The sequence below is a fragment of the Lissotriton vulgaris genome, chromosome 7, assembly GCF_964263255.1.
Source record: "Lissotriton vulgaris chromosome 7, aLisVul1.2, whole genome shotgun sequence".
Taxonomy (NCBI): domain Eukaryota; kingdom Metazoa; phylum Chordata; class Amphibia; order Caudata; family Salamandridae; genus Lissotriton; species Lissotriton vulgaris.
This window is the reverse complement of record NC_141695.1, coordinates 1642829347-1642842104: the sequence shown is the minus strand read 5'-3', so window position 1 is coordinate 1642842104 and position 12758 is coordinate 1642829347. Positions and strand designations below refer to the sequence as shown.

Sequence of the window (12758 nt, the reverse complement as noted above, 5' to 3'; positions counted from 1 at the left end):
TTAGCGACTTCGGTCCGGCAGGCAGTAAACTTGTAGTGGGTCTGGTTTCAGATGGAGTGTAAGAGCTGTGTGTTATCTGCGAAGGAGAGGATATTGATGTCGTGTGTACAGGTGAAGCTGGCTAGAGGGACATGTATGTGTTGAAGAGAGTGAGGCTCAGCGACGAATGTTGAGGCATTCCGGAGAGGAGTTTGCGGGCTATTGAGGAGTAAGGTGCCAGTTTGTACTGTATATGTTAAGGAGGAGCAGATGTAGCCAAGTGGGTCATTGTTTGCCAATCACGTTCAGGCGCCTGAGGAGGAGGGAGGGAGTGAGACTGTGTCAAATGAAGCAGAGAGGTTGAAGGAAAATGAAAGTTAACTGTCTCCTCTGTCAAGGATCATGTGGATGTTGTCTGTGGCAGAGATAAGTGCAGTTTCTGTATTGCGATTGGCGAGATCGTCGGTGAGGAATTGGTTGATCAGTTTCTCTAAGATATTTACTGGTATGTCCAGAGGAAGATGGGTCTGTAGTTTGAAAGCATGGCTGGGTAAACGGATGGGTTCTTGAGCAGGGGAGAGGTATGTTTCCAGGTGTCCAGGAATGTGGCTGAGTCGATGAGACATTGAAGATGGGTGCTTGTGGTTCGCTGATAGGTAGAAGTCCTTTGGTGAAGGAGTGACTGGGAAAAGGGTCAGATGGAGGCCTGAGTGGATTTTCTTCACTGCAACAGCAATTTTGACAGTGGTGACAACAGGGCTCATGGTCAGGGTTCATGCAACCGGCTGTGATTGGAAGTTGAATTGCGTCAGTAACGGTGTTCGGTTGAGGGTCAAAGTTGCTGTAAATGGAGGTGATTTTATTACAGAAGAATTCCAAGAGCTTCTTGCAAAGGTCTTGTGATGGGGTGATGTTGCTGGAGGTGACAGGATGTGTGGTGATATCTTTGATGATGGTGAAAATTTCTTTGCTGCTGTTAGGGCGGGCCATCTACGCGATCTGCAAGAGTTGCACGCTTGGTGTTCCGAATCTGCTGGTAGAAGCGCCATAGGGCTTAGTCTAATATGTGTTTATCTGCGGTGTCTTGGCTTCATCCCCATTTAAGTTCAAGTTGCTTCAAGTGGTGTTTCATCAGCCTGAGTTCCTCGGAGTACCAGCTGGCTTGTGATCAGGCCCCTGTCATTGCAGGGGAGCAAGGGTGTCTGCACATGCGGTGATCTAGCTGCTGAGGTTCTTAATGGCTTTCAGCAGGTCTTTGGTGTGCTGCTGGCCAGTGCTCTGAGAAGGCAGAAGCCCACTCCTCTTCTTAGATGCATTTCCAGCTCCGGCATGCAGTTCCAACCGTTGTAGGTCTGTGAAGGTGTGGGATGGGTACAGTGAAGCTGACAAAGGTGTGCTCTGTTCAGATCATAGCTGTTGGCTTGATGGCTAGTGTTGCTGATTGGTTCATCTCCGAGGAGGATGAAGGCGCTGCCGTTGATTATTAGGGGTGGGACGAAGTCCATAATGTCGCGGGCGAAATTGGCATGGGGTCCTGGTGGTCTGTGTATGAAGGTTCCGCCCAGAGATAAGTGGACTGTGATGCGTATCTTGAATGTGGGGTGTTCCATGTAGCTGGTGGGGGTGTTTGTGGTGAAGCTGAAGGTATCTTTGAATAGGATGACTTCTCCCCTGGAGCACTTGTGCTGATGGTCTTGCCTAACGATATTGTAGCTGGCGGGATGGCTGTAGCAATGTCCAGGGCTGAGTTTGGGTTTAGCCAAGTTTTTGTGAGAAAGAGCAGGTCCGAAGCATGGTTGTGCAGTAGGTTTCATATCTCTGTGGCATGTTTGGTGAGCAAGCGTGTGTTGAGGAACCTACATGCGAGTACAGCGTTTTTGGTCTGTGAGCAGGTGGTTGGTTTGTGTGAGCGAGTAGGGTGCTGGGAGCGGAGTGGTGGGTGTAAGGTGCAAGAGTGTGCATGAGAACTTGCAGGAGGCACATGTGAATGCTCCTTCCTAGTTGTGCATGCGGTGAGGCAGTAGCGAGGCGAGCACAACCAGGGTTAAGAGCATCGAGGAGCGGAGCAAGGTAGCATGGGTAGGGGCAGAACCAGCGTTTCTTACGCAGGGTGAGGGTCCAGGCACGGAAGGGTGCAGATGAGTTTGTCTTTGGTGCAACAGCGACATATCAGCTGCATGCATCTGCTTTGCAGCCACCATTAAATAGGTCCTGGGAGGTGCCCTGGAGTACCGAGGGCGGGAAACTAGTAATGTCACTGATCATGGGAAATGTTTGTGATTTTCTGGTTCCATGTTGCCTAACTTTCGGTTTTGTTTTTTAGCAAACCATTCCACAAAAAGAAATTTAAGTTAACCTTAAGTGAGTGCGAGAACATGCTTAAATGGGGTTCCAATTTTACATGCTTTTTGTAATATACATTTCAGTTATGAGTATCATCCATTTCAAGATGAACCACCAACTGAAGCATTATTTCAATATGCCTTCATAATAAGCTATATACACTTAACTCCTATTTCAACGGAATCAAAATTCCAAAACATTATTAAAGATGCTGTTTGTGACTTTTTGTGACCAATGGTACACATTCATACTCATAAAAAAATTTATTCATTAAACATACATGTACAATAGGACCTTACATTTATTTGATCAAAATCGGAAATGTAAATTACAATCTTTTTTACTCTTATTCTGACAGTTTGTTTGGAAGTTCTGGTGTTTATTATTGTCAAAATAATCTGAACATTTTATGGTAGACAAATGCCATTAAAGGTCTCAGCCAAAGTCATGAAGCAAAAATAAGACATCAGGACTCCAAAGACAGGTAGTACTGTGAGCCTATTAAAACATCCCACCCAATCAGGGCAGAATGTCCCAATTATAACAAAACATAACAGGGAGACACAAAAGGTGTAACAAGAACTCTTGTGACTGCTTCTTACAGTAAAGTTAGTTGCTGATAGAGCTTTGCATATTACCATGAACAGACTCCGCAGTAACTGAAATGCTTGGATAATGGGAGCCATGTAAGATGGGGAGAAAGTCTGAGCAGCCCCTACATCCCCACTTGCTCAGCCAAACTGCTTTGCTCTTGCTGTTTTTGCAAGGCAGGTGTTGCACAGGCTTCCTCCTGTTTCTGCTTGTGGTTCAGGCGGTCAGTGAATAATAATCACAGCAGTATTGAGGAATGAGGAAGCATCTGTCACTCCCACTTTCCTTTTAAATTCCACAGATGTAAAGGGAGTGACTGGCAGAGGTTTTGGTGGACCACTGTCACATGAACAGAAGCTTACACAAGATTGTTTTAGACTGTTGCTCCTTCATTGCCATTGTTTCCATTAGAGTTTTGGGGCCAGCAAGGATGCACAAGGTTGGTGCCAACTTATTTGCCTTCTTCCTCATGCTTCTAGAAGAGCTTTCTGTAATTAATTAGGCATTGCCCAAGTGGGTATTCTAGCTATGTGGTTGTATTATAGAGCATACTTCGCACTATCTGCCCAAGTAGGTCTAGGGACAACACAAATAAGTAGAATATTTCCTTTTCCCAGTTTCTCAATTGCTAGTGAATCCATTTTTGTCAAGTTAAATAAACTGCCTATCTTGTTAACTAACCTCACCTCGAATATTTCATTTGGGCAGAGGGACATATGGGGCAAGGCAAGGACAAGCCATCTCCTGGGGGTTAAGTGTATGAGAAAAATACCTTTCCTCCTGAAAATAAATCCAACTCACATTATGGTGTTCAGGGAACATACTTAGGTTCGAATCAGCCTTATTACATTGACCAACCAACTTCAGAAATTTTAACTCCATTCAACAAAATGCCAAATAACTCATGGAGGTCCTGGCTAAAATCTACAAAACTAAAAATAAATATTGGGGCAGAAGGACTTGGCATAGAGCATGGCAGCAATTAGTAGGGCTAGTTTATGGAAAAGTCTGTTAATGGAGATTATTGTTAATCACTAAAATATATAACAGTGAAGCTGAAAGGGTATGGTTATGATTTCAAAGCGATACAAATTCAATACATGCCAGCATAAAATATTTCCACACAACAATATATTTAACTACAGCTTTTCACCTAGTAATTTAGAAAAATATGGAAGACATTGACGATTTTGAGATAATTAGATTATAGTTTTTTCCTCTATCATTTTTTCATTATGTCATGCATAAATGGCTTTAACATTGCCATACAGTTATGGCAATATGGGTAGTGGAACAGAGCAAACCAAATTACACCCTAAATTAACTTTATCTTAGTCCCTCAAAGTTGACAAACAAATTTGTGAGACACTTAGCAAATTTTAGATTACATTAACTTTGTCATTATATGACATAAATGTGACTACAGTGCTTCTCTCACAGTTTTGACAGTAGGAGTAGTGGGGACACTGTAAATTAACCCAATCACAATGTCTCAAAGTGGACGAGTATTCGAAGAAATATCTGGGTATTTTTAAGATATTATATATATTATATATATATTATATTTAAGACTACAGTGAAGGCATAAAGATGGTTGAAAAGTAATATTTGGGGACCAGTGGAGCCGAGAAGGTTCCAAGCCGGAGGTAAACCTTTGATGAAGTAAGGTGGATGGGAGGAGACATTTTTCATTAATGAAAACAGAAAGGCTTGAATTTTTAAATGCTGTTCTTGATCGCTCCACACTGTGTGGCAGTAAGATCTGCATGCCTTGCTTAACGCCATGGAACATAAAAGAAAAAGCTAATTTAAGTAAGGATAACATCAGATTTCGAGGTTAAACGATGCATGCTGTGAACCAGCCATTTTTAATGACTAACGAATTCACTGTTTTTATTTTAAAGGTTCAATCAAAAGAAGATGCACAACAAATTACCACTGAATAGTCTTCTTTGGTGTGCACTGATCACAGTGTGATACAATAGCAAATTACATTGCTTTTTCTGCTAATCATGTCTCTCTAGTACCAACAGATAACATACTAGGAATGAATACAGTGGGTCGGTAAGTAGGACATGCAGGAATGATTGTGTGACAAAGCTACAATAAGTATAACCAAAAGTAGTGGATAGTTTAGATTAACCAAGAGTTTACAGTGGGATCGGCAATAGGTCCTGATGAAAGCCAAGAGACGCTGCAAGGCAGGGGTATATTGGCTAAAACATGATGACCCAGATATGTTAGGAAATTCCAATTTTCCAATATCCAAGTTGGATAAACCTATTTTGCTGTTGGAAAGTTTTGTGCAGATTTATCATACAAAGGCAAAGATTTTGTCAATTTAAAATGTGTTTTCTATGGCGACATATAGTGCCAATATGCTCCAGTAAAGCCAGATATGGAGTGAGTGGAAATACAGAAATACAGGCGGCACTCTATGTGGTAGTTGTGGGAATAGCACAGTAAGTGCATCTCCCAGCCCCTGGACAGACAGCAAGTCACAGCACTCAATGTGAGGACACTTGCCAGTAGTCCTTATGCTTTCTCTCCCTTTTTCTGTGAGCAGATAATATCATCCTCAAAAGACAGGGAGGAATGAGACAAGCTGGGTCTGGGTAGAGGGAGCCAAAGGATGAGGGTAGACCTGCAATGAGCAGAACAGTACAGGGACACAGTGGGCACAATAGCACATAGGAGAGGTGGTGGGGAAAGGGGACAAAACATTAGCAACCTCCAGCTATACATGCACTGTGAATTACTGTCAGTCTGTGATGCTATGGAGTCTAGTGGTATCACTTTTAGCCAGAGCAAGCCCGCACTTACTGGTTACAATTGAAAACTCGTGAAAACCATATCCATAAAGTTAATCTAAGCATGCTCCTCAACATTGAATGGCCACTTCACTTACTCTACATGCACGAAAAAAACACTTCTTTGCCAGTGATGGAATTTGAGGAAGTTTGTGATTTTTTAACCAGCTACTTCCAGTCAAGTCTATGTCATAAAAGACACTTCCTACATCTGCCACCTATGAGCACTAAAGCACCCTTATTTTCATAACACAGAAAAACACATAAACTGCTGGTGTCGGCATTACAAATGTGTTACTGCTGAATTCTGCTGTGATTGAGCTATATTCTGACAAAACTATTCTATTTAACAATTTGAACAAACACATGATTAGGGACCCCTCCCTACAGCTTCTCAACTTCTTGCTAATCAGAACAGAACTTTCCAGAATTAAACTTCTGTTTATGTACTTAAAATATTTCATACAGATTTGTCAAAAGGGGGTAAGGTTAAAAGGTACAAAATGCAGTAAGATAATCAGATCAAATCTATATAAAAACCGTTTTGTTTTAAACATTTTTTTTAAGGTTGCCCTTGATGTAGTTAAATAAGTATTTCAAAATTATTCAAGAAATTGTCCTACCAAATTATCAGTTGAAGATACAGATTGCCCATCATCTGCTAATCCATTGGCCTGAAAAGTCTCCACAACACCAGTATAGGATATGTCGCCAGCTTCTGATTCCAAGGTTTTTTTCACAGTTTCCGGTACAAAATGTTTTTCTTCCAATTCTTAAAAAGAGAAAAAAAACATTACTTGATTGTTCATCGTAAGATCTATTTCATTAATTTTTTTATGTTGAGCAATTTGGGGTGACAGATTTCTTCACATAAATGGCTGAATGATTGCGGTATAAAGGTGAAGTAGCTAACACAAATAAAAATATCCTACAAAAAAACAAAATAGCACAGTAGAAAAACAGGCACTGGTCAGATGAGTGTTCAATTGGGGTACAGTTACTTAAAGGTAAGGTGTTGCACCCAACAGACTTCTACACCCAACTGCTAATAAATATAGGTTTTTAAAGAACATTTGTGCTAGTTTGCTTAAGTTAAAGAGGACTGAATGCTACACTAATCAGCATTAGCACTGTATGCATGCACATGAGAGTACATACCGAAAAATGACTGCATAATAGACTGGCTGACATAACCACATTAGGATGAGTAAGAAAGGAGCCAAGTCTTTAGAGCTAGTTTGTCCGGAGAGGTAAACCTAGAACCTTCTTTAGTCCTCAGCCAGTGAGCATGGAAAAGTTCTATAATGTTTCAATTATCTACACAGTAATAAAATAAAAGCCTGAAAATATTTCACTAAGACATACACACTAGTTGACAATCAAATCAGCAACACTTGGGAGTGTTTTGAATAAGCAAAACCTTGGTTTGTTAGGTAAGCGATGGAAAGATTCATCAGAAGTAAATTGAAGGCTGAGCATTCCAGGTTATCATTATTGTCAAAAACTATGAATCCAGTCAATATTGACTAATAGATAGCTGTTCAGATTACATCTGTTAAGACATGAATTAAGAATTTCATAGATCTCTGATAGAACTAGTTGTGCCGGCCCTCCACTGGAAAAGTTCTCTGGAGAGCAAGGATGGCTTATTATAAAGCATGACACCAGGGGGTGTGAGAGGCCATACCTTTCATTTTTAGGTCTCGGCTGTCGAAAGCAGCGCATGCACTGCTCTCGGCATCGAGAGCTTCTTGGAATCAATTCAGATTCCGAAGCTCTCAGAGGCGGAGTTGAAGTCCCGCCCATCTTTCTCATTAGCTGGTGTCATCCTGCATGCAAAACGCAGGCTCACCATTGAAAAGGAGGCTTCTTAGTCCCTCCTTGTTGCCACCTTGTCTCCTTTTAGCCCCGTCAACCAGGATTGGATCTCTCACTCGCCTTAATTAGCTGGGATGCACTATGTTTTCCACACAACGCTGCCAGCTTGTTGGTGAAGGACAGTTAAACCGATCATCCCGAGTAATGTGATCCATGTCCCGTAAAACTAGGAGTGGCTGCTGACCCGAGGGCATGCTTTCTCTTACTTGTTTTGAGTATGCCTCTGCTCCCCGTGCATCCGAACCGCTATCCGTTCGAGGTTCGTGAAGGTGACAGTCTGCTCTGCCCCTCCTGTGCAAACTACCACCGGCCTTCTTCGCATTTCTCACTGTATGAATACCCTTCGTACTGCTCCAGACAGTGTTCGCGACCCTCTGGTAGGTCTGTTAAGTGCTACCGTAGGCCTGCTGTTATTTTCGAGAAATTATAGTAATTGATGTAACTGGCCTTCGAACGATGAAAGGCGGAGTGCTAGCTAAACTTTCATGGTCGCACTGCCAGACACGGCTATGTACACTCCGCCGGCCGCGTGAGCCTACAAGCGCGCCACCCACTGTCTCTACCATACTGCAGGACTAGTGCCTCCATTCCCGGAGACGGAGTGCCACATTTCGTGTTAATGACTACGATGGTTGTTTCTCATAGAAGCTGTTTCCTGTAATTTTCGCTCGTTCACGCCCTTGTTTTTGGTACCGCTATGCAGACCACCGTAGCACCGGGAGAATGCCGACAGGTGTCCAAGTCTGTGGTACTGAAGCCACAAGCATCTTTTCATTGTGCTGTGGTGCTATTTACATGCTCGCATGAAGACAGCATGGTGCCCAGATGGGATATTCCTGTCTGCAGACTAGTAGTGTCATCGGTGCTGAGCATGGACGGTGGCTGTGTGCACGATCACATAGAGGTGCTCTGAGAGCACGTAGCACAGGCCTTAGTATCGGGTGTCTGATTGCTATTTGCACTATATCATGCAGGCAGCGTGGTGGCCAGCTGTTTGTGTAATTCAGGTCTGCAGTCAAAAATAGGGGCATGCCAGAGAGGAGAGTGTGTGGTGGTTTTTTTTATAAGGCGTTTGCTACCCAGGCTAGGGGAAACCCACAGGTTACTGTGTACAAGGATTGACATCACCCAAGACAACCATTCCCCATCTGGATCCGGCAGATCTGGGCAACTATCGCCCAATATCCCTTCACCCAGCCATAAGCAAGGTAACAGAGAAACACGTTAATTCAACTCTCTCCGGATTTCTCAAAAGCCGTAACCTGCTCCATCCCTCCCAAACCGGTTTCCGACCACGCCAAAGTACCGAAACGGCTCTACTGGCAGTGGTAAAGGAGAGCAGGAAAACCCTGGACTCAGGAGGTTCGGCAGCCATTCTACTCCTTGACCTGAGCACCGCTTTCGATACGGTGAATCACTTGATTCTGATTCGGCGACTCAGGAACATAGGAGTGGATGGCACGGCGCTCCGATGGCTATCCTCTTCCGTAGAGGGAAGAACCTATCAGGTTTTTTGATGAAAATACTGTCTCCAAACATACACACCTCCGGTGCGTGGTGCCTCAGGGCTCCTCATTCAGCCCAACCCGTTTTAATGTTTACATGTCCCAGCTAGCAGCCAGATTAGATCCACATGGTGTTCGTATAGTCACCTACGCTGATGATACTCAGCTGGTGGTCGGGCTCAATCAACCCGAACAGGAAATTCATACCCTCTACTCCTGTCTAAACGACATCTCAAACTGGATGGGCGACTCCCAGTTCAAACTCAATGGAGGAAAAACAGAGATTAGGATTTTGAGTAACACTATCAGTTTTAATCCCAGTCTGATGTGGCCCTCTAGCATGGGTCCAGCCCCTACCCCAAAATCAGAAATTAAGAGCCTCTGGTATGGCTGGACCAGGATCTCAGTCTCAGGACCCAAGTCAGGAAAACATCAACTCTTTGCTACGGCCTACTTAGAATGGCACAAAATGTCCTGCCCCTCCTTCCCCTGGTGGCGAAGAAAGTACTGGTCCAATCACTAATACTATCCAGATTGGACTACGGGAAAGCACTGTACCTAGGCGCTCCCATCAACGCAGTCAGGAAACTTCAAACCGTTCAAAACAGCGCAGCAAGACTGCTGACGGGAAACTCCAACAGGCTGTCGGCCAGACCGGCCCTTCGCACCCTCCACTGGCACCCGGTTCAGGAGCGGATCAGTTTAAGGCTCTGTGCCTGGTACACAAAGCATGGCATGGACTCAGCCCACCCACGATCTCCACTAGGATTCGTTCCTACAAAGCCAGTCAGAACCTTCGATCAGATGATCTACATCTGTCAGAGATCCCTAAGATCAAGAGTTCTAGGAGTGGTGGCAGACTTTTCTCATATAATGCCTCCAAACTCTGGAATTCCCTGCCTCTCCACCTCCACGTAATTTCGGAACTCATGGCTTTCTGGAAGCAACTAAAGACCTTGCTCTTTTCCTAGTCCCTATGGCCTCCTGTGTCGGTGACTTAGCGCTGGGAGGCCTCCGGGTAGCCATGCGCTCTATAAATGCTCTTCCATTCCATTGCCCCCACCCTGTAACCTTCTTCCGTCGCCTCCCTCGGTATGTTCCTAAGTCACCCCTTAACACCTCACAGGGTCCCGCCGACTCGTCCAGAAGGATAATTTCAGAGACTGGCGACTGACTGGGATAGAAGGCCATCTATATGATTAAACCTACCAAAGGTGTCCTGTCAACCAGTTTTATATAGCACCAAATACCGTACTTGAGTCGTTCTATGCATTAAAATTAGCATGTTAAAAGCAGCTAGTTTACGTGCTTTACAAACAGCTGAAAGGATAAATGAGAGGGTTTACGAAGTGCATATGGACCCGGGGAGCCCGGCGGCGTTCCTGTATATTCGCCTGGCCCTTGCATGCAGTCCAGCCTGGGTTCAAATGTAAACCCTCCTCCTTTACTATGGGTTCTCTCTTGACAAACAAAAGAAAATTGTAGCTTGGTCTTCAGAAAACAAGGAAAATATTTTGTTGATGACCTTAGTGTGTCATTTGCCTTGTGGTGATGGTGTAACATCTAGGATGCGTCTAGTGGCAGTGTTTTGGGTGGTTTGGAGTCTTCGAGTGAGTTGGTTAGAGGTGCCGACATACAGTGCATTGCTGTAGTAGAGTCTGCTGGTGGTGAGGGCCTGGGCGACCATGTGTTTTGTGTGCATGGGGAGCCATTTGAAAATCTGGAGAAGCATTCTGAGGATGTGACAGCAGGATGCAATCACAGCGTTGACCTGTTTGTTCATCGTGAGTTTGTTGTGAAGGATAATGCAAAGGTTTCTGGCAAGGTCTGTGGGGGTGGGCGTGATACCCAGGACAGGTGGCCACCATGAGTCATCCTAGGTGCAAAGATCATTATTATCTGCTTTGTTCGTGTTGAGTTTGAGGGAGTTCTCTTGAATACAGCTGGCCATGTTGGACATGCATGCTGTCAAGTTGGCCTTGGTGGTGGTGTTTGCGTCTGTGAGGGATAGGATGAGCCGAGCGTCATCGGCAAAGGAGACAAAATTGATGCAGTGGGTTCTTATGATGTGGACGAGAGGTGCCATGTAAACATTGAACTGGATTGGGCTGAGGACAGAGCCCTGGGGGACTCCGCAGAGGAATTTCTTATGTTCTGAGGTGAGAGTGGAGTCTGGCTTGTTGTGTCCTGTTGGAGAGAAAGAAGGCGATCCAACTGAGGGTGAGCCCTTGAATTCCTGAGTCCTGGTGTCTGGCGATGATGGTGCCATTGAAGACTGTGTCAAACACCACTGAGTTTCTCCTCCATCCATGGTAGACCAAATGTCTGTTGCTGCCAGGAGGGCAGTTTTCTGCTGTGCTTGCTGAGGAACCCTGACTGGGAATAGTCCAGGAGGTGGTGCTGTTAAAGATGGGCAGAGCTGTTTGTTGATCTCTTTCTCCAGGACTTTGTCCAGGAAGGGTAGGAGCGAGATTGGCCTGTAGTTGCTGAGATGTTTTGGGTTGGCTGAGGGTCTCTTCAGGAGAACTGTGAAAGCTGGGTTTTTACAGCTGTTTAGAAAGTTTCACTGATGATGGAGGAGTGGATGACGGTGGTGAGGTTGGTGCTGATCAGTGTGTTTCGCAGGTTGTACATGTGGTGAGAGCAGGAGCCTGAGGGACTCAGAGCGGATGGTCAGCATGATTCTGGTTGTGTCATCTGTGGTGTGAGAGCTCTAGCTCCTTAGGAGGTGCGTGCTCCTGGTGGTGTTGGGGGGAGGGGGGGGGGGGGGGGTTGCGTGATGATGTCCTCTATGGGGAGTTGGGGTGCAAAGTTGGTGTAGATTTTGATTATTTTGTTGTGGAAAAATTCAGAAAGGTTGTGACAGAGAATCTGTGAGGGGATGATGGTGTTGGAGGATGCTGTTATGCTGGTAAATTCTTTGATGATGTTGAAGAGTTCTTTGCCAAAGTTGGAGCACGATTAGAGTCTGAGCACAAGGGCCGCTTTCCCGGCTTCTATGATATGTAAGTGATACCTTCTGAGTGCAGATTTGTAGGAGTCTCTGGAGGTACCGTCTCAGCTGGTACTCCACCCTCTTTCCAGTTGATTGCAAGAGTGCTTGAAGTCTTAGGTCTTCCGTGTACCAGCATGCTTGAGCTAGAGTTCTTGTGTGTTTGATCTTCTTCATGGGGACCAGGGTGTTGGCACAGTCTGAGATCCAATTGTTGAAGGTGGTTCTCTATGTCGTCTGAGAGGATCGGCTGGTTAGATCGGAGGGTGTACTTCCAGATTGCTTCAGTTATATCGTTCCAGCTGCAGCTGAAGTTCATGGTTGGTTTTGGATTGGTGGGATGGAGTGCGTTGATGTGGAACTGTGCGACTGAGTGGTCTGTCCATGCGAGAAGTCGGGGGTGGCGAAGGTAATTTTGTTGCTGGCAGTGAAGACTGGGTCAAGTGTGTCCCCGGTGGTGTGAGTTGGGCATTGTACGCGTGGCATGAGTCCAATGTTGTCGAGATTCTCTAGGAGGTCGGTGGCATTGCGGTCCATAGGGTCATCGGGACGAATATTGAGGTGGCATAGCAGGAGTAAGTTGTTGGATCTAATGGCAATGAAAGTGATGAAGTGAATGAGGAGGTTGCTGAAGGAGGTGCGGGGTTCCTGGTGGTTGAT

General features: G+C 45.0%; 1 protein-coding gene across 1 annotated transcript in view; it reads right to left on the bottom strand.

Annotated features, from left to right (window-relative positions):
• Nucleotides 1–12758, bottom strand: part of ARFGEF2 (ARF guanine nucleotide exchange factor 2) — a 548111-nt gene that overhangs the window by 338515 nt on the left and 196838 nt on the right. Inside the window, exon 8 of the mRNA XM_086932618.1 lies at nt 6347–6495. Coding sequence (XP_086788744.1) covers nt 6347–6495 — 149 coding nt within the window. The remainder of the gene's footprint in view (nt 1–6346; nt 6496–12758) is intronic.